The sequence below is a fragment of the Megascapheus bottae genome, chromosome 7 (genome assembly GCF_031878675.1).
Source record: "Megascapheus bottae isolate mThoBot1 chromosome 7, mThoBot2.hap1, whole genome shotgun sequence".
Classification (NCBI taxonomy): domain Eukaryota; kingdom Metazoa; phylum Chordata; class Mammalia; order Rodentia; family Geomyidae; genus Megascapheus; species Megascapheus bottae.
In genome coordinates this window covers 32,968,257-32,995,065 of record NC_143515.1, presented here as the reverse complement: position 1 = coordinate 32,995,065, position 26,809 = coordinate 32,968,257, and the positions used below count along the sequence as shown (strand labels likewise).

The following is a 26,809-nucleotide window of genomic DNA, read 5'->3' as shown; positions in this document are numbered from 1 at the left end:
GTATGGTTCATTTTCTACATAGTGTCTAGTGAGTACCACTATTGTATTTGTTCACCCTTTGTTCCACCTTTTCTGTGCCCAAGAGAAGCTACCATAAGACCAGACAAAAAGAAAATAAAAACAGCAACTAAAAATTCTTGTTTCCTGGGCTGGGAGTTTGACCTAGTGGTGGAGTGCTTGCCTAGCATGCATGAAGACCCAGGTTTGATTCCTCGGTACCACATACATAGAAAAAAGCCAGAAGTGGTGCTGAGGCTCAAGTGGTAGAGCTCTAGCCTTGAGAAAGCCCAAGCACAGTGCTCAGGACCTGAGTTCAAGCCCAGGACTGGCAAAAACAAACAAACAAAAAAAAAAAAGCTTGTTTCCTAACTGTATGTACCAGGGATTGATAGATTCCCTTCTTGAATACTTTTGTTAAACATGACATTTGAAGTATGATATCAAAATCAGTGTGCTAATGAAATCTTTTAAAAAAAATGTTTCCCTTTCTTGGAGTTCATTTTACGAACTATTTTATTTGATCATGGGCACATAGCTATTGACCCTTTGTGATTCGTTCCTGTGCATATTTTCCTTTGGCCTCAATGTATGAATGTCTAGAGCCTGTATAATTTATCATGTCGAAGTGTATATATGCAGATATTTTCTTACTCATTCAGTATGTTTACTTGTAGATTTATAGCATATTCTAGTTATCACACATGTGAGAAACCATGAAAGCTATGTTTGTTTGGATTTGACTTCAGTGTATCTAAAATTACTTTGAGAAGTTCATGTTTATAAGCTGAAGTATCTGATAATATTCACAGTGTTGGACCACTATCACCTGTGTCAAGTACCAACATGCTTCTTCCATCACCCCTAACAGCAAGGCTCATAAGAACACATAATCAGGCCTGAGACATCCAGGAAAATATACAATCCCTGAGAATCTGTTGACAGAGCCTGGGACCAGAATAGGTCCAAAGATGGTAGACCTGTGACCTTTATCTGTGCCATCACTTCTTCCTGATGCAGGAACCCTCTAGGCTCAGCCTACTTGCAGTTGTGCCTAGATCTAAACAGCTCCATGAGGGTTCAACACATTTAGGTATCCCCATGAAAATCTCACCTACTCCACGTGAACCCATATTGCTATCCCTCTAAAGAGACAGAAGAGTAGAGTGGATTGTGTGTTGAGTGTCACTTCTCCCAGGGCCTCCTACCTTTGCTCCCCACAGCTCCTGCAGTATACGGTCAGTTCCATTTCTTCTACTGAGTCTTGGCTGTCTCCACACGAGACACCTACAGGCACTTGGAAAAGTTTTCCTGTTTCAGTGACTTTGAAACCTACCTGAGCTGGTGTGATGGAACACGTTAAAGCCTTAGTGGACCTTTCACTTGAGCCAAACCAAGGTGATTACTAAAGGTGTCTTGAGAAACTGAGAAGGCTTAGACCCTCAGAAATAGTTGGCCTGTACACACAAACTACACATTTGTGTATGTTTTTATTGTGCAACATCACCATGATGTTAGATAAATGAAGTACCCCAGAAAGCACCCCTGAAGGTCACCCACTGCCCACACTCTACCATCAAACACTTGGGATTCAGGTGTTCATGAATAGTAAAATTTGATGCTTGGTAACATGGTAATATCATGATTGGCTTATTGCTACAGCAAATGCAAAATATTCAATCACAGGTCTGTTTGTGAGAAGTGAGGGAGTATGTGAATAAAATTAGAGGAGAGTTCCGTAACTTTGAGATAGTGGTGAAGAAGAACTGGCCTGTCTTCTGGAAGCCCATGTCATGGTAGAGGGCGAGTGCGGCATCCTGCAGCACAACTGGTGGCAAGGACAACTTCACTGTAACCCTGATCCCTGGCAAACTGGAGGAGTGTCCTGACCAGGGCTTTCCCTATTCCCTGTCTTCGGTGCTCCAGGGCCACAGAGAGGTGTTGTAGCTTTACCTGCTTCTTTTGTGTGTGAGGGGGATCTTTGACTAACTGAGCACCCACCATGCCCACCACCTGCCCCCCATATTCCGCTACCCAGAAGCAGGAGCCAGGTTTGCTCAGATAAGATTTGGTGATGTCAGCCAGGTCTGTGTGCAGAATGGCGACTTTATACTTTATCCAGGTGTATTTAGCAAGGAACCATAAGCAAACCAAAAGAATAAGACTGGAAATAGGAACAAGGAGCCAAGAGCCTGAGACCAGGAATAGAGCAACAGGTATACCAAGTAAGAGCAGGAGTGTTCTGGGCAGCTTCAGAATGTAGTAGAAGGTGGTGGGGATGTGCTCCTCCATGCCTCTGGAGAACAAGGCCAGGACCTGGGTGCGGTCACTCTCCTGGTATGTGCGGATGTGATAAGGAGCTCTGGGAGACACCTCTGTGTGAAAGTCTGATGTCCCAGAGACAAGACCACACCTGCCTGCACACCTCTGCTGCCCTGTAGAGGAAAGAGGACACCGTGAACATTCTCTCCACAGCTCCCAGCCTCCCAGGAACCATGGGCACTCTGCTCAAGGGGTGCCTTTCTCCTGTCATTCAAGAAGAAGCCAGAAAACACAACTGGAAGGCATGCAGTCAGAAAAATGGCACTAGAACCATTCCCTCCCTTTCCTCACAGGAAATATCCATGGCATGGTACTTCTCCGAGTCTGTGTGTCTTCAGCTTCACAACATGGTAAAATAACAGCGGCTTTATAGGGTTACACAGGAGAGGAATCAAAATAAGCATTAAGCTTAATTTGGTTTTATGAAGCACTGCCTCTCTCTACCCACCTATCCATAGAAGGAACTTCTGAACTTCTTCATAGAAGAACCAGACCTCATGTCCCCTACCTAGAAAACTCTTGTGTTCCCAAGTACAAATGTCAGCAAAGACTTCTTGTGCTTAAAGAAAATGGGTTAGACTTCTGAAATACCAAAGAGCCAAGCATAAGAAAGGGTCTAGATAAATGGGTAGAAGGGAAATAGGAAAGAGAAAATAGGGGGTGAATTTTGTCAAAATATACTAAAAACAGGTGGAAAATCACAATAAATTGCACACATTGCAGAATTGAGAAACAAGGAAAGGAGTGGGTCAAAGTGGGGGGATGAAAATGTTGAAGGGAAGAAACAGAGCAAGATTCACTGTATACATAACCTGCTTTATTAAATGGCAAAAGGAGAATTCAGTACATATCCTAAAAATTGAGAAGAGTGAGGGAAGGGGAATGGCTGGGAAGAATGAGAGAGAATGTTGAAAGGGGGAACACTGGTCAAGATAGACTATTCATAAAGTGCTTTGTTGAATGGAAACTCCTTTGTACAACTACTTGAAAATGATGAAAATATTCAAAAAATGCTTTTTAAAAAACAAGATTTGAAAATTTAAAAAAATCTATTGCCCTTTAGAAAAAAAGAAAGAGAGGCCAGGGATTTGGCCTAGTGGTAGAGTGCTTGCCTAGCATGCACGAAGCCCTGGGTTCCATTCCTCAGTACCATGTACACAGAAAAACCTGGAAGTGGTGTTGTGGCTCAAGTGGTAGAGCTCTAGCCTTGAGCACAGAGACAGTGTCCAGGCCGAGTTGAAGCCCTGGGACTGGAAAAAAAAAAAAAAAAGAGAAAGAAGGGCCTAGACTACCCCATGGCCACTCACCATAGAACTGCAGCTTCAGGTATACCTCAGCAGCATTTGCCTCTGAATGCTAGCTGACAGGTCATCTGGGGCCTGCTCCACTTTCAGGGAGACTGTGTACCCATCTTCTTGGCTTGTTCTTAAAAACTTGATAATCATAAGCCCAGGGATCAAGGGCCTGTGACAAAGCAGGGAGCCCAAGTCCATTCCATTTTTTTTTTTTTTGGCCAGTCCTGGGCTTGAGCTCAGGGCCTGAGCACTGTCCTTGGACTTTCTCAAGGCTAGAGCTCTACCACTTGAGCCTTAGCACCACTTCCGGCTTTTTTCTATGTATGTGGTACCGAGGAATCGAACCCGGGTCTTCCTGCATGCTAGGCAAGCACTTTAACCACTAGACCAAACTCCCGGCATCCATTCCATTTTTATGATACACCATCATCCTGGAGAGGCGAGGACTGTGGGATGACCCAGGCCCTGTCCTGGTCAGAGGCCTGCCAGTCCTCTTCATTTCCCCTCAGGCCACAATGTCCTTTCTAGAAGAAACACTCTGCCCACACTGAGCACTCCGGACCCCATGCACATACCTGCTACAAGGCTGCAGCCTGCGCCTCTCATCTTGGATTCTCTCATCACTGACAAGAACTCCAGGCTCCTGGCTCCGCAACAAGAACCTTCACAGTTGGGCTGGTCTCTGCCCTGCTCTACCTGGTCTTACAAAAGTGTATCCTGAGCCAGGAGCAGTGACTCACACCTGTAATACTAGCCACTCAGGAGGCTAAGATCTGAGGATCAAGGTTCAAAGCCAGCCCAGGCACTAAAGAACCTGAGACTCTTCTCTACAATTAACTTCTAGAAAATGGAAAGTGGGGCTTGGCTCAAAGTAGGGTGATAGCCTTGAGCTGAAGGGCTCAGAGACACTGCCCAGAGCCAGGGGTAGGGTGGTAGCCTTGAGCTGAAGAGCCCAGGGACAGTACCCAGGCCAAGTGCAAGCCCCCGAGACCCTCCAGGTGGTTCCACATAATGCTCTCCAAACCTCCCTCCTCTCCAGCGGGTCCTCACTCAGCTGTGATGCTGATGACCTTCTGAGCTGTCCTTTCCAACTCCCAGCAGAGCTGACACCCCGCTGACAGACTCAGGACAGTGGGGAGCTGCTGTGAGCACACGTCTGGTGCCATCTTACCTGCCATAGGTGTTCACTGATGGTGCACATGGAGCAGACCAGCCAAGGTGCACAGGAACATAATTCCTCCCCCATGAATTCTCTATGGAAGGCTTGTGTCTCCTACCACAACAGCCCAGCCTCTGGCCAGCTTCCTCACCTGGCAGAGAACTTGAGGTCCTGGCTTTCTCCTGTCATGGCCTCTGAGTCAGGATGGCAGTGTGGAGCTCCATGGCTGCAGTGTTTAGCTCAGGCTTCTTGTGGCCAGGGGCTTATGGGCACTGAATGGAGATGTGATGGACAGGTCTTAGACTATCTTAGAGGGGCAACTGGAGAGTTTTGGGTATGTGGAGACAGGTAGAAGCCCTTAAAGCTGTAGTGTGTATGGGAGGAGCCGAAGCAGGACCAGGTGAGGCTTCCGGGATCTTAGACATGGGATCCAAAGCCAGGGTTAATGTTTAGCATTCATTAGGGTGGTGAGTCCATGTGCTTTTTTTCAATTGTCCTCCTTCAATCAGTATTGTCTCTAAGCTTGAAAGTTAAGCAGAATTTGAACTAACAACGTGAAAAGGAGGGAGGGTTCTAGGAATAGGTGAAGACTTAATGAGTAATGTTTAGCAGGCAGAAGTCAAGTTAAAATGAAGGACTTGCCCACTGTCCCTGCATTCTGTAGCCCACACACAATCTTGGTGGTTGTGGCTTTGGTGAAACTTTATTTTCCATTCAGACTTGTCATCTTTCCCAGGCCTTGGTGTTGCATCTGCATTTCTGAAGCCATCTCAAGAGGAATCTGAGTGTTTTTGCAATAACTGACTTCCTTTTGTCACAAACAGGAGATATGTCTTTGCCTTGTGCCTAGGGTGGACACATGGCTGTTGTTCCCAGTACAGCACTGAGGTGGGGCTGACATCCAAAGCCAGCCTTGTGTGGCAAAGACTGAACTTTAGAGTTAGGACATACATGTTGCAAGTACCAGAACCCACCTACAATGAATACACTTAAGCAGGAGAAGTGATGGAATGGCTTCTGAAGCTGCCATGACCAGAATAGAGACAAGGTAAGCTTGGGGCTCTTCTGCTAATGTGCAGGTTCACCTTCTTTCCACGGCTGACACCCATCAGGTGCAGGATGCTCCTGCAAGAGGACTGAAGTTGGAAACACTTCTGTTCCCCAAGAAGTCAGACAAGGGCTTTCCCCAGCATTTCCCACAGCCAGCAGTTAAACTCGTCACTCTCAAGGTTTCTCGTGTGCTCTGAAAATTGGCTATTATGTTAAACAGTGGGTGCCATCCGGCTTGGGGTTATCTGAAAAGGGTTTGGTTCCCAGGGGTCAGCGCCCTAGTTCAGACTAAGAACAAATGTGATTCTTAATCAAATTCCATGAAACATGGAGGGCTCCTGAGAGCCCAAGTGCAGAGCACTGCTAGGATAAAAGGACTTCTGTGAGCCCATGTGCATGCATTCTAGCACAGACAAGGCCCCACTGGTAATGCAAGCACACCAGCTGGTAATAGAGATTAAGACCCTCCAGGAGCCCAAGACAGCTTCAGATGCATCATGATGGTCCAAGGTTATTGGCACACACACACACACACACACACACACACACACACACACACACACACGGCGGGGGGGGGGGGAGACAGACAGAGAAACAGAGACAGAGAGAGAGGTCCTCTAGTAGCCCAAGGACATGAGTACCTCAATAAAATGGAAGACCCCTGGACCCCAAGGATACCTACATGAAAATACAGAGGGAAGAGCACCATGGTGCAAGGCCACTGGTACCCCAACTGCAAGGGGTCAACACTAAGCCAAAGGAGGCCACGCTCCAGTAAAGATGGAGGAGCACTGTAAGCCCTGGTCTTGGATGAATTAGGGGTGTGTGACTGACCACTGGCTGCTGTGGGAGTGACCTGAAATCTGGAGGGTTTCCACAGTGGGAATGTGAACTCCACTTACGTGGATTTGCAATGATGGTAAGGGCCCAGAGTGCAAATACGCTGACGCCCACTGCCCTCCTCTCTGTTCAGCTTATCATGGGACTGGGCAGGGGTGAATCAGGTGACAAGTGGCGAATGCACTCTAATTTAAGAATACATTCTAATTCTAGGGGCTCTGAACTTTCATTGAGTGGTTGGCTCATTATTGCTGATATGAGATAGTTTTGTCTTTTCCTGGTATTGAATTCCAGAAGGAAAAAACAAACAAATATTTTCTAAGATACTGTGATCCAAATGGAACCTTGACCTCCACCAAGTGTCCAGGCTTTCCTGGATCTCCACAGCTGATCTGACAGAGACTAGGGCTGGAACCACAACCACCTCTCCCCCTCTTCCCAGCCCTTGCCACACATCCAGTCCCAGAATCCTTTCCTTCCTGCTGTCCTCGCTCTTGCCAAGTCTCCACCAAGTGCAGTCTTGAAACATGACAGCAGTGCACACAGCAAGACGCTGTGTGACCTCCTAACCTGGATGTTGGTGACATCACATAAACGACATTGATTCTTGATCCATCACTTGAGAAGTGGCAGAGCACTGCTGTGTGTGCTATGATGAACCCTGTGCACATGGAAATGGCTGAGGCCAGGGGAGGGCTCTGAGTTGAAATGAGGACGACTATGTAAGACTTTCTGAGATACCAAGGCGTGGTCACCAGGACTTGGATTTAGGAATTCAGGGATCACTAATCAGAGTGGCCCCACTCCCAGCCTCATCTGAATGCCATAAACAGAATTCTTGGCATTGATATTTGATGTGGGAAGGTGTGGTAGTCTTTGCATGGGTTCTGACAAACATTTCATCCTGTTTGGTGTTTATCTGAGAGGTCTGTCTTTCATAGAGCCTATTCATTTCTTTGCTAATGTATTTAGTTATGAATTGCCAACATTCACTTCATTTTCCTTCTACCATCTTCCACAATATATAGAACCTGGAGTTTACTAACACAACCATTTATTTTTTATTTTCATCCAATCAATGCTTTTTTTTTTTAAATTGTAGAGAAGAGCCATGTAAAGACTACCACATCAAATATCTCTGGTCCTGGTGACCACGCCTTGGTATCTCAGAAAGTCTTACATAGTCGTCCTCATTTCAACTCAGAGCCCTCCCCTGGCCTCAGCCATTTCCATGTGCACAGGGTTCATCATAGCACACACAGCAGTGCTCTGCCACTTCTCAAGTGATGGATCAAGAATCAATGTCGTTTATGTGATGTCACCAACATCCAGGTTAGGAGGTCACACAGCGTCTTGCTGTGTGCACTGCTGTCATGTTTCAAGACTGCACTTGGTGGAGACTTGGCAAGAGCGAGGACAGCAGGAAGGAAAGGATTCTGGGACTGGATGTGTGGCAAGGGCTGGGAAGAGGGGGAGAGGTGGTTGTGGTTCCAGCTCTAGCTCCTGTCAGATCAGCTGTGGAGATCCAGGAAAGCCTGGACACTTGGTGGAGGTCAAGGTTCCATTTGGATCACAGTATATTGGAAAATGTTTAAGCCAAAATTCTTTCACTTTTATCAGCAGTAATGAGCAAGGAGTCTTTGCTGACATTTGTACTTGGGAACACAAGAGTTTTCTAGGTAGGGGACATGAGGTCTGGTTCTTCTATGAGGAAGTTCAGAAATTCCTTCTATGGGTAGGTGGGTACAGAGGCAATGCTTCATAAAACCAAATTAAGCTTAATGCTTATTATTTTGATTCCTCTCCTATAATGCCGCTGTTATTTTACCATGTTGTGAAGCTTGTGAAGCTGAAGACACACAGACTCATGGACGTTTCTCATGAGGAAAGGGAGGGAATGGTTCTAGTGCCATTTTTCTGACTGCATGCCTTCCAGTTGTGTTTTCTGGCTTCTTCTTGAATGACAGGAGAAAGGCACCCCTTGAGCAGAGTGCCCATGGTTCCTGGGAGGCTGGGAGCTGTGGAGAGAATGTTCACGGTGTTCTCTTTCCTCTACAGGGCAGCAGAGGTGTGCAGGCAGGTGTGGTCTTGTCTCTGGGACATCAAGCTTTCACACACAGATGTCTCTCAAGGCTCCTTATCCCATCCACAATTACCAGGAGTAACGCTGCTCAGGTAATAGGGCTATAACTTTCTTTAAGAGTCGGGCTGAGAATGCATCTGCTGCCAGAACAATTTCTACATGTCAGTGGAATACATTATTAAAGCCCACATTTTGTACTTCATGTTCCAATCTGTTTAGTGGTAAGGAATGGGCATGGTGGATTCTGTCCATTCTGTCTTTTTGAAGTTCTGGGTTTAATTTTTACAATATTATGGTAATGTTACATAAGAAACAACAGAGACACGAAATCACCTGAAGAAGCAGTTTCTCCTATGGTTTGACTAGACAGGGATGGATGTGTCATTATACCTCAGGAGATACCTTCTGTCTCCTAAAGTCCCAGGGCCCTGCACCTTGTCCTGTTTCAGCAGGCCAGCACAGGGCATTTGCACAGTCTTGGCAGAGCAGCCAAGAAAAGCAGAGAGGATCTGAGGATTTTCAAAATCCCTACCAATATCCCATGTGGATGATCAGTCTGATGCTTGAGGGCTTGGAGCCCCACTGCCCCAGAGCCCGTATGTAATAGAGTAAACATGGGGGGGGGCAGCTCTGTGCAGACCAGTGAGACAGTGTGTGCTCAGTGCAGAGCTGGAGGGAATGAATCAATGATCTTGTAGGTGAGGTATACATGGCCTGACCTGCACGTGGTGGCCCCATAGCCAAGACTGAATCCAGCCATTTTAGCAGCATGACTGAGGAGAGGCATGACAGGGAAGGTCACTTCTGTCCTACAAGAAAAGGTGGACTGGTGTATCCCCCAGAGCTTTTATTTTTGGTTTCAGGCTAGACCCAACTTTTTCCCCCCAAAGCTGTGTGACTCCAGAAAATTATGTATTTCAGATTTCACCATGTCACCAGAGATTTGCAGAAATGTGCCTGTGTGGTTTTCAATCAGGCCGGGTTTCCCTGCCAAGAGCCAGGGCTATGGAGGAAGCAGAGTCCTAGTGCCTGCCCGGCACGGGTCCTGATGGCTTCCCACCTGAAGCCACCGTGACTGAGGAAGAGCTCTGGCTTCTTTGTCGGGTACAAGTGTGGTGCCCCTGCTTGGGCTGGAGGGAGGGGCCAGGCCAAGCTCTGTGTGTCACACTCCCAGCTCTGGCTTCTATACAGGGTGTGGGGGAGAGGGGTCCACCGCAGGGATTACTGACCCTGGAGTTTGTTGTGGACTAACTGGCAGCACTGCTCTGGTCCCGGAGCCCCTGGCAGCCAAGGGCTGTAAGCTCTTGGAGTCTGGGTGTCACAGAGGTTCACCTCTGGTCTCTGTCACTTTCTGCACTGTACACGTCCAGATCTGGTGCTGTGCGAGTTTTCTGCATTTGAGTCTGGGCGCTCTAGTCCACTGGTCAGTCCTGGTCCTGGAGTCCCATGCTGAGGCTTGACCGCTTTTGCAGCTGCCAACTCCAGACAAGGGAGATGGGGCAAGGGCCGTTCATTATTTTCTTGCCCTAGGTGTTTCTCAGTTCCTGTGACACTCTGCTTATTCACATATTTGCTGCTGTCTATCTTTTGGGGGAGCAGTGTGTGTAAAACACCTGAAATCTGTCTGGTTAGAGTGCTGGGGCAATTTCCTATTGTTTTGCTGCCATCTTTGTCCCATTTCTCCTTCCCATTTTTAACCAACACTTATGTTTTAATGTTTAGAACAAGAGCACCAACTGTTTAATGAAAGGTAGGCAAAAAAAAAAAAAAAACAGAACGATGTTCTTTACGTGGCTATCCAATGTGACTTAGATTAACTTGGAGAATTTATTGTCTTCTGGAAATATACAGTAACAAGTGACTCATTGATTTCAGAAATCCATGAGACATTCACTCAGCTGCAAGAGCTCCGAAACGAGACTGTGCTCACTCGTCTCCTCCAAAGTGCTTCCCACCGCCCATCATCACAGCAATCTGGGTCGGCTTCCTGCAGGTCCCGTAACAAGCTAAACAGAGAGGTGGAAAGCAGACACTCGAATATTCACACTCTGAGTGTGAATCTATGAGTTCACAGGTGTGTAAACATTCGTTGCTGCTCACCAGCACACATGACCACTGAGGAGTGATTTCCCCACAGCGGGCAATGGTGACAGGTTAACCCAGCCCCTAGCTCCTGGGACACTGGGTTCCTTCTTTCCAGGAGAGTGGCCAGAGTCCTCCTCCTCCATTTGGCCTCACAGAGGACCTCTTGTACCTTGAACTGTCTATCCATGTGAGCAGCTATTTGACCTCCATTTCTATTAGACATCTGGATTCCTGGTATTACGTCAATCCTCGATTTCCCTTATAGTGCTGGCATTCTGGGGACAAGATTCCTAGCCAGAGTCCCCTGAGATTGCTGGTCTCTGCTGTGAATTTAGTTGTAACGTCTAGTCCTCAGTGAGAGAGACTTAGAGACTAACCAGTTAATATCCATTAATGCTGGGAATCCCGCCCCTTTCAGTGGGTAGGAAACAAGGAAGCCATAGCTTCAATCATGGCTGGAGAGCACCTGATATCCCTTGTAATCAGTGACAGAAGAAAGGGAGCAGCAAGCACAGAATACCAGGCAGTTATTTTGTCAAACCGATCTCCAGTCACCTACCACTATTCTACCCCTATTCATGGACATGGCAGAATAAGGAGCCATTACTGTCACTATATGCCTCAGGCCAATTTGTAGGTGGCCTTCACATACATGCAACATTAAAACCCTAACTGCCTCTCTCAGCCTCCTACCATTGTGATTCTGGGCTGGATGTCTCCAAGCACTAACCATGGCTCAGACCTAACTTGTGTGTTCTGCTCAGGGTGGGAGCCACATCTCCAACATCTTTTGTTTTTTATGCCAAACACAGACACTAACACAAGGCAAGAACTCACCCACTATGTGCTGAATAGAGAAATGAATGAGGAGAAAGAATCCAGGCTCCCGAGGAAAGGGTTTCTAGAATACAGATGCACATGAGACCGGGAGAACTGAGGCCTGAGTGTGTAGGGAAGCTTTGGAGAAGCCACAATCACCAGGAAGCAATGGGAAGAAGGAAGACAGTGTGCCAGCCTCTTGTCTCCTTATTTGGATTTGGCTCCTGCCTAGTTCATGTAACCCAGACTCTCATGAGGGTCACTTGTGCCTGGAGCTGTCTGTTTCCCATCTCCCATTTCCACCGGATCTTCTGCTTACCATACAGGTGTCAGGGACAATATTTAAAAGCTCTGAGGACAATGTAGCAAATACTCATGGACATGCTATTTAGATTAAATGCTAAACATTAGTCTTGAGATCTTCTTAGATGTTGAAGATCTCAAAGCTGATCTGGCTTCACCCAGGTTTCACCTGTGCTTGCAGCTTCCACTTTGCCAGAGGAGCTGCAGGCAGCCCTCCAGCCCTCTCCCAGAGGCCCCCTATATGCTTTGCCGCAGTCTCTGCCCCCTGCCACAACTCCATCCTCATCAGAGTCCAAATGCAGGACTTGGAGATTCAGTTGTCACAGCAATGATTGTCTTTCTTGGGTCCAAGTCACCATTTTAACCCTTGGGCCTCTGCTGGTCTGATGACTATCATGAACGAAAGTAACCTCTACCTTTAGTCTTTGACCAATACCTTTAACCTTTGAACGATGCCTTGAAGCATATTAGGAATCGGTGCCTTTTCTTTCAGCCAGGCTTGGAATATGCAGGCTTCGGCTGTCTTGCCCTTCAGGAGCCATGAGAGGAGAAAGCTAGGTCCTAACATCTTCTCTAGGGTAGGGCACCTGGACAGAGGCTGAGCTGCTGTGGGAAAGGAATCATCCCCTCCAGAAAGGAGCGGCCAGGAAGAAGGGATTGCTTTTCTGTGGTGCTTGGCCTGACTTAGGAGGCTTATCCTCAGTGAACACATCCAGAGCTCACAGCATCTTCCAGCTGTTCTGGGCCTGTCTCAGCTGGATGTTTGCCCAGCTGGGCATTGGAGGACACCTGCAGCCCAGCAGGTGTGTCCATGCCATTGCAGAAAGAGGGCCTGGAAGAGAGGAGGAGGGGTGTGGAGGACAGTGTGGGTAAACACTAGGATCTGTTTGTTTGAGACCATGTTCTGCTGGACACAGTAAGCCCTGCTGCGTGCTCAGAAAACCAAGTGGAGGCCAAGTGCACCCAGTGAGAGACACTGCAGCTTTAAAGGATTAAGTAGAGGTGGCAGGCCACCCATGACTAACGGAAACACTTTGGCAAAGATTCTGCAGGAATCATGTGGTGAATGAACTTTGATTTGCTGCTCTCAGTTCCCAGTTCTTTGTTGGATTTTCATGATTACCAAGGAGCAAACCAATGAGGCACCAAAGTGGGCTTGCTCCCTCGACTTAAAGCAGAGCCCACACAGCCTCTTCTAGCTACTGCTTGGAGGCAGAGGCCACACTGGACACTCTGGACTCAAGCAGGTGAGCGAGGACCAGGGGGTGAGGGTTGCCAGGAGCAGTTCTGGACCTTCTGGGACCTCAGGAGTGGCACTGTTTCAGCTTGGTTCTTGGCCATGTTTGCACACGAACCCTGTATAAACAAGGGGAATATGGGCTTTGCAGAAACATAAGCTTGGAAACAACAGATCCTGGACTCTGGAGAAGAACAGAAAGCTGGGTAGACAAGAAAGTCCTGGCACAGCAGTCATGTCAATGGACCTTGAAGTTCCCCTCGTGGAGTAACAGGGAGACGGAAAGGAAAGATGGGTATGTGTGTGGGTCTCATATAAAATCCTCAAAAGGATCCTCAGTGAGCTGTGCAGTACCCTGTGAAGACACGGCCTAGAGAAGGGAAGAGGCATGGGAAATATTTCCAGCAGCTGTTTCTGACCTCACATCTCCCAGAGGAGAGGCCATGTTTTCTTCTGACTGGCAGCAGAAGGAAATGCCCTTGAGCAGCTCTCCTGGTTCTGGGGTGCGTGGAGAAGCATGGGGATCCCTCACCTGGTGTTCTCTCTCCTACAGGGCTGTAGGGCAGGTGTTCAGGGAGATCTAGTCGTGGCTGCTGAACACGGAGATTTCAAGTTGCAGACATCTCCCCATGGCTCCATTTCACATCCGCAAGTACCAGGAGGGCGACCACAAAAGGGTCCTGGAGTTGTTTGTCAGTGGCATGGAAGGGAACATCCCTGCCACCTTCCACCACATGCTGACCTGGCTTCAAACCCGCCTGTTCTTGGTTGGGGTGCCTCTTGCCATGCTCTTGGTCTCTGGCTCATGGCTTCTGGCTGTTGTCTGCTGCTCCACTCTGCTCCTGCTCCTCTGGCTCTATGCCAGATATCTCTGGAAAACTCATGTGGCTAAATGTTTGCATGCAGACATGGCTGATATCACTGAACACTACCTGAGAAGGCCTGGCTCCTGCTTCTGGGTGGCTGATTGTGGGGGGCAGGTGGGGGGCATTGTGGCTGCCCAGCCTGTCAAGACCCCCCCCTTGGGGAAGAAGCAGTTGGAGCTGTTTCGACTGACTGTGGCCTTGGAGCACCGAGGAGAAGGGATAGCAAAAGCCTTGATCAGGACCCTTCTCCAGTTTGCCCGGGACCAGGGCTACCATGAAGTTGTCCTTGAGACCAGTGTAGTGCTCCCAGGGGCACTGGCCTTATACAAAAATTTGGGCTTTCAGAAGATACATGAATGCGATGCAGATTCGACTCCATGGCCAATGGCTATTCGCTCAGTTCATTTAATGTACCACATTTCTTCTCCTCAGGAAAGTCGTTTTTAATATAGTTTGGAATTCTGCCATCCTCACTCAGTTGTAATATTTCAGTAGTGTAAATCATTAAATGTTGTTTTGACCAGAGTCTAACCAACTCTAGTGTGTTGGGTGGTAAGACATGGAGTCTGTCAGTTCCGTTTTTGCCTTTTTGAAGTGCTGTGTTTTGTGTGCCTAACACTGTGGAGATGTTTGTAAAAGGCAATAGGGAAACATGGTATTTCACTAGTGCACTTGTGGAACATAATGGTTCTCCTGAGCCTGGCCGGGCAGCCCTTCAGGTCTTAGGAGAGGTCTGTGGGGTCCTAGGTGGCCTGAAGTGCTAAGGCTAGCCTACTTCATCTGTCCCTGCAGCTCAGCTCAAGCAGGGCTCCAGGGCCAGGCAGATCAGTCAGAGCAGAATCAGAAAGGAGGGCAAGACCTGCCAGGCCTCTTTAGGAGTCACATACGCCAAAAAATCTGAGACTTGGATCCACTTCTTCAGCAGCAGAGCTGCGCAATCAGAAGGCAGAGGGCAAGGGTTTTGTTTTTTTTCCCTGCAAGGGGAATTGGGGTCGTGACATGTTACTTTTTCTCTCTAGCCTGGAGTGTACAAAGGAGGAGGACAGTGGCTCTCTGGGCAGGTGGGGAGGTCTCCGTGGTCTTATTTTGAGTATTGTTAATGTTGCCATGCTGATATCCAAGACTCCATACTGTACTTAGAAAAATGGAGTTCTCTTCACCAGTTCAGCCCAACTGTCTTGAGCTTGGGATCCTGGGCACATTTTAAAGGAGGGCTGACCAGATTTACATAATCTTGTGGCTTCTGACCAAGTCTCCTCACATTATATCATTATCCTTCCACTCTAGAGCCCAATATCAGAGTTGAAATATAAGCCCTCAACCAACTGCAAGGCAGATGATGTGAAACTAAACAACACAATCCAGTTTTGTTTATGAGACTGAGACTACAGAAATGGTGGTAAGTATTTGAGGACATACTCACGGACTACTCCTAGACCCGAGGCTGAGAGTCCTGACCAAGCAGGGCTGGAGAGAAAATGATCACAGGCCAGCACCATCTCCTGTCAGGAGCCCAGAAAGTAAGAACAAAAAAACTTATTACTATAGAGTTTAGTGGTGGTTTTGTTTGTTTGGAAAGTTTTGTTTTCTTGTTTTAAAATTCGACTCTCCACTATGGGAAGGCAAGATCATTACTGTCTTGTTTCCCTTTGTCCGACCAAGCACATGTGTGGACCATGATGTCTCAATAAAAGTCTGTGAATTGGTACACAGAGAGTGATCAGTAAAGACTCGAGGTCAGTAGGCTCCGGAAACGGAACAGGTGGCTAAGTGATTGCTTTCCTGAGGCACCTGAATATTATAAGGAAACATTAAACATTCTGATAGTCTGAGACTGAGGAGATGAGACACAGAAATCTGAGTATCAACAAGAGTATAGTGGGTTTTCCTCTGCTTCTGACCTTTTTACCCAAATGTAGTTTTTCCAGGAGACAGTCTCCTTGATAAGGCTGAGAACAGCTGACTACCAGCTTCTTGCACGAACATGTCTCTCTTGCACAGACACGTATATCTCAGATCTGGTCTCCAAGAAACACTCCTTCATGCTCTGATCAGAAGGCGACAGGCAGCCCTCCTAGGCTCCAAAACCAGCTCTCTGGGTTTTGCAGGCATGAGTCAGCCCCACTCTAGGAACTGTCTAGCTACAGTGACTGCATCTTTAGTGCTGAAGGCCTACATCCACACCTGGAACCATGTGGGCTTAAGTTACAATTCTTTTTTTTTTTTTTTTACCAGTCCTGGGCTTGAGCTCAGGGCCTGAGCTCTGTCCTTGGACTTTCTCAAGACTAGAGCTCTACCACTTGAGCCTCAGCACCACTTCTGGACATTCATTGTGCACATCTATGTCAAGCTTTCCTGACACACAGGAGCCTTTCAGGGAAGGGCAGCTCTCATCACAACTGGATAAAAGGAGGCCATGAAAACAAGTATTATCACCTGCTATCCCTGTCCCGCAAGGAAGACAAGCGACACAATGCTAGCTTAAGCAGGATCCTTTCTTCTTCTTCTTCTCCCCTTTATTCTTCTCTCCAGGCCGCTATATACAGGCAGTGGGCCAATCAACTCATGCCAGCTCTCTCAGGCCCTCCAACCACGGCTTCACACGCCCCAGTCATGCACCCTTCATGCATCCGGCCACGCAGAGACCAGGCTTCCGCTAACAATGGCAGCACTCTCCAAAATGGATCCGGTCATGCAGCGGATATCCCTGAGTCACGCAGCCACCAGCACCCACAGTGAAAGGGGGACGCGCGCCTCCAGGTCCCGCCACCGCGCGGGAGGGGCCGGGCTCCCCACAAAGTATCTCCATTAGACAGAGGCTGCTCTGCTGTTTGTCCCTGGGCTTCTTTTGCTCAAGGCTAGTTCGCATGCTACTACTTGAGCCACTGCTCCACTCTTGGATTTTTTTGTTTTTGTTTTTGCTAACTGATTGGACGTAAGAGTCTCATAGACTTTTCTGCCCTGGCCGCCCCTGATCCATGATCCTCAGATCCTACTGAGTAGCCAAGATTACAGGCACAAGCTACTGGTGCCTGGCTTAGCAATTCTTTTTTAGTGTAAATCTGTCACATGCTAGCTGGGTGTTGGTGGCTCACACCTGTAATCCTAGCTACTCAGAAGGCTGGGATCTAGGGATAGCAATTGGAAGCTAGTCTGGGCAGAAAAGCCCATGAGACTTTATCTCTAATAAACTACACAGGAAAAGCCAGAAGTGATGCTGTGGTTAAAGTGGTAGAGGGTAGCCTGAAGCAAAAACAGTATTAGGGACAGTGCCCAGGCCCTGAGTTTAAGCTCCAGGACTGGTTAAATATATGATCCAAATAGATACAAGACGTTTTCTTTTGCTTGTTTTGTGGGATGTTGGGCTGAAAAACAGGATATTGCCACATACAGATCTTGTCCTATTCTTCATCCTTCTATTGGCTCATACCACACAAGCCTAAACTGCAGATTTTTAGGAGACCGGGTTTTTTGCATGTTGCCTATACTCACTTCAAACTCCAAATATTTCTTCTGCAGTCTGTCAAGTGCTGGGATTACAGGTGGGTATACCACTATGAAATATAATTTTTTGAGTTTCAAAATTGTTATTATAAAAGCTATACACAGAGAGGGGCTATAGTTGTATAAGTCAGTAAAGAGTACATGTCTTTTTAAGCAGTATCATTCCTTTTCATTCCTTCCCTTACTGCCTTCCAAATTTTCCCTTCCCTCTCCATCCACAAGTTGCATTGTTCTACATAATGTCTAATGAGTAACACTTGCATATATTTTCCCTTTGTCCCTTCAGCTCTGTGTCCCCATCTCTTGCCTTGCTAAAGACAGCCAAAGAAGACAGAAAAGGAAATAAAAACAACAGCAAAGAAGAAAACCTCTTGTTTTCATTTCCTGGAGTTCATTTTGATAATTGCTATTTTATATGATCAGCTGCACATAGGTATTGTGCCTTTGTGTTCATCTCTTTCTTTGGTCCCTCTGTGTGTGAATGCCTAGAGTCCTGTGCAAGGTGTCGTGTTTCGGTGTATTCTAGACCTAGCTTCTGCTTATAAGAGAAACAGACTCCACTTTGTCCCTCTGAGCTTACCTCACCTCACTTAACATGACTTATTATGGGGAGGTCCATCCTTCTCCCTGCAAATAATGCAATATTATTCCATTTGATGGCTGTGTAAATTTCCATTGTGTATAGGTACCCCATTTTTTGATCCACTCACCTATTGTAGGTCATCTGGACTGTTTCTGTAACTTTCCTGGGTTTGAATGTGTAGAAAAAGTGGATCTGGTTCCTGAACCAGCCTCTAGAGGGAGAGGGCTTTTCCTGGCATTTCTGGGTTCACAAGGTTCCCACAACGCTTCACAATCCCATTGTTTCCATCTTGGCCCTTCCGTGGCCCCTAGGTCATCTGGGAACCTGCATGGCAAGGCTTGCCTGCATATGTCTTACAGAAGTAAAAGCATTTACTTGACATACAATTAAAACATTTTTTTTAACTCACTACAGAAATCACTGTGGCCCACATTCACGCCACCTGTGGGACTTGCTCCTGGGGAGCACTGAGGCCACCAAGGGAGAAGAAACAGAGGCTGGCTGCACAGCAGAACAGAGGCTGCATGGCCTCTGCAGTGCCCCTCTGGGTGCACAGAGGATGTGCTAACAGATCTGCCACGAGTATAAATGGAGGACTGGAACTCGAGTGGCCACAGACACATGATGGAAACACTAGCAGGGGAGATGGTTGAGCAGAGAGGCAGGTAATGCAGAGGAATGTGAGCAGTGTTCAAGGCCAGGGATGAGAAGAGGGGCCTGAGGGGAGCAGTAGACCAGAGCTACAAGTCACTTGAGTTTGAAGCCATCACATGACCTGGTGAACGGTGTCCAGGTAGGTAAAATGGGTATGTGACAAGGCCGATTGCAGGATTGGCAGACTTACCTGGTAGATTCCTCATGGGAGATATCTATGAACAAGACATCATGCCTCGCCTGCAGCTGAGCCCAGGATTGCCAGAATGTAACAAGTTATTGTCTGAGAGAGGCTTGAACTCCCTTGCCTAGCCTGGATCCCGAATGTGGCAGGGACACTATCAGTCCACATTTCCTTCTAGTACTGTTCCAGACCTCCATATCCTGACTACCTCGGTCGTCCTGGCAAAGAGGCTACTCCAAACCACTGCAGTGAGGGGGGCCATGTCCAGGTCAGACCATGGAGACCTCCCCACCTGCCCAGAGAGCCACTGTCCTCCTCCTTTGTACACTCCAGGCTAGAGAGAAAAAGTAACATGTCATGACTCCAATTCCCCTTGTGGAGAAGAAAAAAACCCCAAACCCTTGCCCTCTGCCTTCTGATTGCGCAGCTCTGCTGCTGAAGAAGTGGATCCAAGTCTCAGATTTTTTGGCGTATGTGACTCCTAAAGAGGCCTGGCAGTTCTTGCCCTCCTTTCTGATTCTGCTCTGACTGATCTGCCTGGCCCTGGAGCCCTGCTTGAGCTGAGCTGCAGGGACAGATGAAGTAGGCTAGCCTTAGCACTTCAGGCCACCTAGGACCCCTACAGACCTCTCCTAAGACCTGAAGGGCTGCCCGGCCAGGCTCAGGAGAACCATTATGTTCCACAAGTGCACTAGTGAAATACCATGTTTCCCTATTGCCTTTTACAAACATCTCCACAGTGTTAGGCACACAAAACACAGCACTTCAAAAAGGCAAAAACGGAACTGACAGACTCCATGTCTTACCACCCAACACACTAGAGTTAGTTAGACTCTGGTCAAAACAACATTTAATGATTTATACTACTGAAATATTACAACTGAGTGAGGATGGCAGAATTCCAAACTATATTAAAAACGACTTTCCTGAGGAGAAGAAATGTGGTACATTAAATGGATTGTGCTAATAGCCATTGGCCTTGGGGTCAGGTACCAAAACCCCATTCCTATATCCTGAAAGCCCATAGCCCTGTATAAGGCCAGGGCACCTTGCTGTATTACACTGGTCTCAAGGACAACTTCATGGTAGCCCTGGTCCCGGGCAAACTGGAGAAGGGTCCTGATCAAGGCTTTTGCTATCCCTTCTCCTCGGTGCTCCAAGGCCACAGTCAGTCGAAACAGCTCCAACTGCTTCTTCCCCAAGGGGGGGGTCTTGACAGGCTGGGCAGCCACAATGCCCCCCACCTGCCCCCCACAATCAGCCACCCAGAAGCAGGAGCCAGGCCTTCTCAGGTAGTGTTCAGTGATATCAGCCATGTCTGCTTGCAAACATTTAGCCACATGAAGTTTCCAGGGATATCTGGCATAGAGCCAGAGGAGCAGGAGCAGAGTGGAGCAGCAGACAACAGCCAGAAGCCATGAGCCAGAGACCAAGAGCATGGCAAGAGGCACCCCAACCAAGAACAGGCGGGTTTGAAGCCAGGTCAGCATGTGGTGGAAGGTGGCAGGGATGTTCCCTTCCATGCCACTGACAAACAACTCCAGGACCCTTTTGTGGTCGCCCTCCTGGTACTTGCGGATGTGAAATGGAGCCATGGGGAGATGTCTGCAACTTGAAATCTCCGTGTTCAGCAGCCACGACTAGATCTCCCTGAACACCTGCCCTACAGCCCTGTAGGAGAGAGAACACCAGGTGAGGGATCCCCATGCTTCTCCACGCACCCCAGAACCAGGAGAGCTGCTCAAGGGCATTTCCTTCTGCTGCCAGTCAGAAGAAAACATGGCCTCTCCTCTGGGAGAAGATGTGAGGTCAGAAACAGCTGCTGGAAATATTTCCCATGCCTCTTCCCTTCTCTAGGCCGTGTCTTCACAGGGTACTGCACAGCTCACTGAGGATCCTTTTGAGGATTTTATATGAGACCCACACACATACCCATCTTTCCTTTCCGTCTCCCTGTTACTCCACGAGGGGAACTTCAAGGTCCATTGACATGACTGCTGTGGCAGGACTTTCTTGTCTACCCAGCTTTCTGTTCTTCTCCAGAGTCCAGGATCTGTTGTTTCCAAGCTTATGTTTCTGCAAAGCCCATATTCCCCTTGTTTATACAGGGTTCGTGTGCAAACATGGCCAAGAACCAAGCTGAAACAGTGCCACTCCTGAGGTCCCAGAAGGTCCAGAACTGCTCCTGGCAACCCTCACCCCCTGGTCCTCGCTCACCTGCTTGAGTCCAGAGTGTCCAGTGTGGCCCCCGCCTCCAAGCAGTAGCTAGAAGAGGCTGTGTGGGCTCTGCTTTAAGTCGAGGGAGCAAGCCCACTTTGGTGCCTCATTGGTTTGCTCCTTGGTAATCATGAAAATCCAACAAAGAACTGGGAACTGAGAGCAGCAAATCAAAGTTCATTCACCACATGATTCCTGCAGAATCTTTGCCAAAGTGTTTCCGTTAGTCATGGGTGGCCTGCCAGCCTCTATTTATTCCTTTTTTTTTTCTAGTTTTGCGAGCCCTGGGCTCGATCTGTGGGCCTGAGCACTGTCCTTGGGTTTTCTCATAGCTAGAACCCTACCACTTGAGTCACAGCCCCACTTCTAGCTTTTTCTATGTCTGTGGTACCAAGGATTGGAACCCTGAAGGGCAAGACAGCTGAAGCCTGCATATTCCAAGCCTGGCTGAAAGAAAAGGCACTGATTCCTAATATGCTTCAAGGCATCGTTCAAAGGTTAAAGGTGTTGGTCAAAGACTAAAGGTAGAGGTTACTTTCGTTCATGATAGTCATCAGACCAGCAGAGGCCCAAGGGTTAAAATGGTGACTTGGACCCAAGGAAGACAATCATTGCTGTGACAACTGAATCTCCAAGTCCTGCATTTGGACTCTGATGAGGATGGAGTTGTGGCAGGGGGCAGAGACTGCGGCAAAGCATTTAGGGGGCCTCTGGGAGAGGGCTGGAGGGTTGCCTGCAGCTCCTCTGGCAAAGTGGAAGCTGCAAGCACAGGTGAAACCTGGGTGAAGCCAGATCAGCTTTGAGATCTTCAACATCTAAGAAGATCTCAAGACTAATGTTTAGCATTTAATCTAAATAGCATGTCCATGAGTATTTGCTACATTGTCCTCAGAGCTTTTGAATATTGTCCCTGACACCTGTATGGTAAGCAGAAGATCCAGTAGAAATGGGAAATGGGAAACAGACAGCTCCAGGCATAAGTGACCCTCATGAGAGTCTGCGTTACATGAACTAGGCAGGAGCCAAATCCAAATAAGGAGACAAGAGGCTGGCACACTGTCCTCCTTCTTCCCATTGCTTCCTGGTGATTGTGGCTTCTCCAAAGCTTCCCTGCACACTCAGGCCTCATTTCTTCCTGGTCTCATGTGCATCTGTATTCTAGAAACCCTTTCCTCGGGAGCCTGGATTCTTTCTCCTCATTCATTTCTCTATTCAGCACATAGTGGGTGAGTTCTTGCCTTGTATTAGTGTCTGTGTTTGGCATAAAAAACAAAAGATGTTGGAGATGTGGCTCCCATCCTGAGCAGAACACACAAGTTAGGCCTGAGCCCATGGTCAGTGCCTGGAGACATCCAGCCCGGAACTCTGAACAATGAAGACACTGAAATCTGAGTCCTTTAGCGATGTATAGTGAGCAGTAGTAGAGGAGTTAAATGATTCCAATGGAATGGGTACAGAGAAGGGGGCAATGTGGACAATGATGAGAGCATCCCAGGGTCACTGGGTAGATACCATAGGAATATCAGGACCCTTTGTCATAAGAACTGCCTTCAGCCTCCTTATGGCAAACTGGAACCTGAGAATGGCAGCTGGAACCCAGGACCCTAGTGGATACTGTTGATATTTGGGATTAACTTCTAATGATAGCTTGGTGTTGTATTTGTAGCGTGTACATTATTAAATCATCTTAAACACAGTTTAATAGTGTCTCTATCTCTTGAACATTAGAAGTTGAAGTAGGAATGTTGAACTTGAATATTGTACATGAAGCAGAGGCTGAATTAGGAATGGCAGGCAAGGAGGTAGGGTTCCAGGTGCAGAAGAGGGTGCCATAAGTAGAGTCTATGCAGTATTAACCACATGGAAATCGAAGTCAAGCTGAGGTGGAAAAAGGTTTGTCCTGTGCCTCTCCTGTCTTCCCTTGTAGTTGGTGTGGCTATGGCTTCCCACATATACAGTGGCCTCAGTCACAAGGTGACTTGGTTTATTTTCCCACATTTTATTAGTACATACTAACTGTATAATGTGGTTCATTGTGCTATCTTTGTATACATATTATATAATTTGATAACATTTATATATTTCAGTACTCTTTCTTAGCTCCCACTCACCTTTAGAAATATTTTATTTTGCATTTAAAAAATGGATTGTTGGCTGGGAATGTGGCTTATTGGTAGAGTGCTTGCCTACGTTCTATTCCTCAGTTCCACATAAACAGAAAAGCTGGAAGTGGTGCTGTGGCTCAAGTGGTAGAGTGCTATCCTTGAGCTAAAGAAGTTCAGAGACAGTGCTCAAGCACTGAGTTCAAGTCCCAGGACTGCCCCCCTAAATGAATTACATTAGATGTATTTCATATATGCATTATATACATTTTGGTCATACTATCCCACTCCATATCACTTACTTCCTCTATCCAGTCTGGAAAAATGAGTATTGTATTAGCTTTTTGATTCCTGGGGTTTTTTTTGTGGTACAGGGGAGTGGATTAGGCATAGTTCTACCACTTGAGTCATGCTTCCAATCTCTCTTTGTCTTGGTTATTTTCAAAGTAGGATCTTGACACCTCTGGGATGTGATTGTCCTACCGATGATTCTCTCCCTGGGGACCAAGCCAGGCTCTTCACCTATAGCTGGGATGACAGGCCTATGCCAACATACCCAGTCAGGTTAAAATGGGTTTTGCAAATGTTTATGTCCAGACTGACCTCAAACAGTAATCCTTACAACTCCATATCTGTCAACGAGGGTGATGGTTTAAACCACCCTACTTAAGGGCTTATTTTAGACTTCGTGAAACATTAACTCTTGGCTCCCTAGATGAAACCCCACATATTTCAAGGATCAATACTCACAATAGAGTTACTCCCAATTAAACAAACATCCTTGGACAGGAGTCATGGGGAGAAGCATGTCCTGTAGGAAATTATACCCTTTGGGCAAGGTGTAGTTCTAGCAGTCTTTAAAGACCTTTTCTAGTTTTAGGATGCATATTTAAGAGATTCCTCCCTCCTAACCAATCAGCTTGCATTTCTTCCTTTCTTCCTTCCTTCCTCCCTCCCTTTATCTTTCTTTTTTCTTTCTTTCTTAAGCTAGCAATGAATAAAAGTGTGATTCTTACAATGTTAACATATACCTGGTCACACTGAAAACTGTTTTTAATCCCAGTTCAGCTACAACAAGCACATTCATCATCTTTGAGGAGCATTAGGCCTACCCAGAGCCTCAGTGTCCCAAGGTCGAAGCATCTAGGCAACCTGTAAAGAAACTTGGTCCCTCAGTGCTAGAACTGGAGCTCTTCAGGATCTTCCTGGCACAAACAACAAGTTTAGGAGAATGCTGGCTAACCTGGCCTCCCTGCCTTCAGGCTGGAGGTGAATACCTTGTGCACTAGAATGAAGGCAAGTACTGAGTGGTGTTGGGAAGCACTGTTACAGTTTGGATCTAGAATGTTCCCCCATCCACTCATGTTTGAAGGCTTGGCTCTCAGCTGGTGGAAAGGTTAGGAGGTGGTTCCTAACTGGAGACACTAGATCACTAGGGTGTAATCATACTGGAGAAATATTTCTGTGAGCCCCACTGCTGCTTTCTGGCTACCATGAGGTAAACAGCTTTTCTACATCACACTCTCATCACACTGTAATATGCTGCCTTACCACAGGTCCAGAAACAATGAATTGGTGGACCACACACAGAAACCTGGACACTGAGACAGAGTAAATGTTTCTTTGACACTTTCAGCTGAAGAGCTAAAAAAGCGCCCCCATTCTGAAGCAGCAACTGTCTTGTTTTTTATCTAAACTGTGAGTGACCCAAAAGTGCACCCAAATTAAAGAAACAGAATTGTGGTGCCAGTAAGTCCCAGGAACTGACCTGTCTGTGTTAAAATTAACCAGAACTCTGTGTAAATTCAAGGGATGGCATTTGTTTTCCAAAGCAGAACTCGCACGTAAATTCAAGGGATGGCATTTGTTTTCTAAAACCATAAAACTACCCTTAGACAACTAATTAGGACTCTACTGGTATAGGAATCCCCCTTAGCTCCAACCGCCCTGAACTGTCCCTAACCCCTACCTTATCTCATTCCAATAGCTGATTGCTGTGTGGATGTAAATCTGTAGTCTGCCTTTAAAAGCCCTGTAGAAAAGCTGTTCAGGGCTTCCTCCTGGGCTCCCGCTGTATGGGAGTGTAGGACGGAGCCCGGAGCTAGCCCGCCTGAATAAAGCCTTGCTTTTGCATTTCGGAACGTCTGACTCTCGGTGGTCTCTTGGTGGTCGTCCTGAGACTTGGGCATAACACAGCTACTTTGTCAAAGAATGAGAAAGAAAATACAGGACCACATAAAATATGAGAAATCCCAAGGAGAACAAAGAAGTACAGGGATCCTGCATTGAGGGGGAAGGAATGCTCGCTGCTGAGACTCCCCCGAATGCTGAAGCTCATCAACAAGATTTTGGTCTTTTTCTCCATATCTTTAGGGAGAAAACCCATGACCTCATGCACACAAAATGCATGCTGTAGCCCTCAGCTACATGCCCTGTCCTGAAGGTCATGGTTGATGGTTTAGTTCTGGCAAAACATACCCCATACATGCTCAGGTTGCAGGTTTAGCTGAAATAAAGTTCCAAAATCACTCTTTAAATCAAATAATCAAGGTGTCTGTTTTCCCAGAATATTCAGAACTTTAAAACTAGATAATCTCAGGTGTCTTCTTTAAGCAGTCTATGATTCTAAGTCATTCTCAATTACTATACAATGGCAGGGATTCCAGAAGCCCTGGAAGCTGCCTGGAATTGGGTATCTGCAGCAGATGTCACTACAGTGGAAGATAATGTAGGAGTGTGGTGTATCCTGAATGCTAAAGTTCTTATGATTCAGATCTTGTGGTGTGACAGAATGTGACAGGCCTGGATAAGGGAAATTGGCAAAGGAACCGTGTAGTGCCTCCCGCTGTGTTAGCTATCATATACCCTCAGAATTAGGATTGTTCTGTAAATGAGCAGGCAATTCTTCACAAAATCCTAAGCAAGCTCATTTTTCCCTCAATAATTTAGATTAAGAGAAAATGTCAGTTCATAGTCCTTGTGTTGGTGCTGGAGGTCCTGGCGCAGTGCCCCAATACAGAAGAATTGGGATTCTACCCTTAGAAGCAGAGTAAGGTGGAGGAAAAATGACAATGACAACTTGAATTCTCTTTATTTTTCTTTTTAAGTGTTGGAAGATATGTCATCTTTGGCTTTTCTTTTCTTTTTTTTTTGCCAGTCCTGGGCTTGAGCTCAGGGCCTGAGCACTGTCTTTGGTCTTTCTCAAGGCTAGAGCTCTACCACTTGAGCCTCAGCACCACTTCTGGCTTTTTTTCTATGTATGTGGTACCAAGGAATCGAACCCGGGTCTTCGTGAATGCTAGGCAAGTACTTTAACCACTAGGCCAAACTCTCAGCCCCATCTTTGGCTTTTCTTATGAGTCTTCAGAAAAACATAGTATTTTGATGAAATGTGAACCAATCTTAACAACTAATAAGCCTTTTGCCAGTTGTACACACAGTCAGTCTTCTCCAGGTCCTGGACTTCCTGTTTTTGGTTTTGCTTTTTTGTGTGTGCCAATCCTGGAACT

General features: G+C 47.0%; 3 protein-coding genes across 5 annotated transcripts; 1 reads left to right on the top strand and 2 right to left on the bottom strand.

Moving 5' to 3' along the window:
- Window positions 1–1,535: 1,535 nt before the first annotated feature.
- LOC150060576 (N-acetyltransferase family 8 member 3-like) lies at window positions 1,536–4,220 on the bottom strand. Its single transcript, XM_090337570.1, is given in 3 exon segments — window positions 1,536–1,826; window positions 1,828–2,432; window positions 4,190–4,220. Coding segments are annotated over 3 exon segments (789 nt in total). The 3' UTR covers window positions 1,536–1,673.
- An 8,850-nt stretch (window positions 4,221–13,070) lies between these two features.
- On the top strand, window positions 13,071–24,938 carry LOC150060574 (N-acetyltransferase 8F1-like). Of its 3 annotated transcripts, none has more exons than XM_090336686.1 (6): window positions 13,071–13,200; window positions 13,342–13,485; window positions 13,744–15,455; window positions 17,847–17,993; window positions 18,558–18,936; window positions 24,857–24,938. In XM_090336686.1, exon 3 carries the CDS (start codon window positions 13,820–13,822, stop codon window positions 14,501–14,503), a length of 684 nt encoding a protein of 227 aa, XP_090192812.1. In that variant the 5' UTR covers window positions 13,071–13,200; window positions 13,342–13,485; window positions 13,744–13,819; the 3' UTR covers window positions 14,504–15,455; window positions 17,847–17,993; window positions 18,558–18,936; window positions 24,857–24,938. The 3 variants fall into 3 exon arrangements, with proteins under 3 accessions (XP_090192812.1, XP_090192813.1, XP_090192811.1); XM_090336687.1 differs by lacking the exon at window positions 24,857–24,938 and adding an exon at window positions 21,090–21,207; XM_090336685.1 differs by lacking the exon at window positions 24,857–24,938 and having other exon boundaries at window positions 18,558–19,821.
- LOC150060575 (N-acetyltransferase 8F1-like) lies at window positions 19,809–20,576 on the bottom strand. Its single transcript, XM_090336688.1, has one exon. It carries the CDS (start codon window positions 20,574–20,576, stop codon window positions 19,893–19,895), a length of 684 nt encoding a protein of 227 aa, XP_090192814.1. The 3' UTR covers window positions 19,809–19,892.
- Window positions 24,939–26,809: the final 1,871 nt, after the last annotated feature.

Excerpts from the sequence above, each read along its gene's own strand:
- LOC150060574 (XM_090336686.1), top strand. The coding sequence starts at position 13,820 with ATGGCTCCATTTCACATCCGCAAGTACCAGGAGGGCGACCACAAAAGG.
- LOC150060575 (XM_090336688.1), bottom strand. The coding sequence starts at position 20,576 with ATGGCTCCATTTCACATCCGCAAGTACCAGGAGGGCGACCACAAAAGG.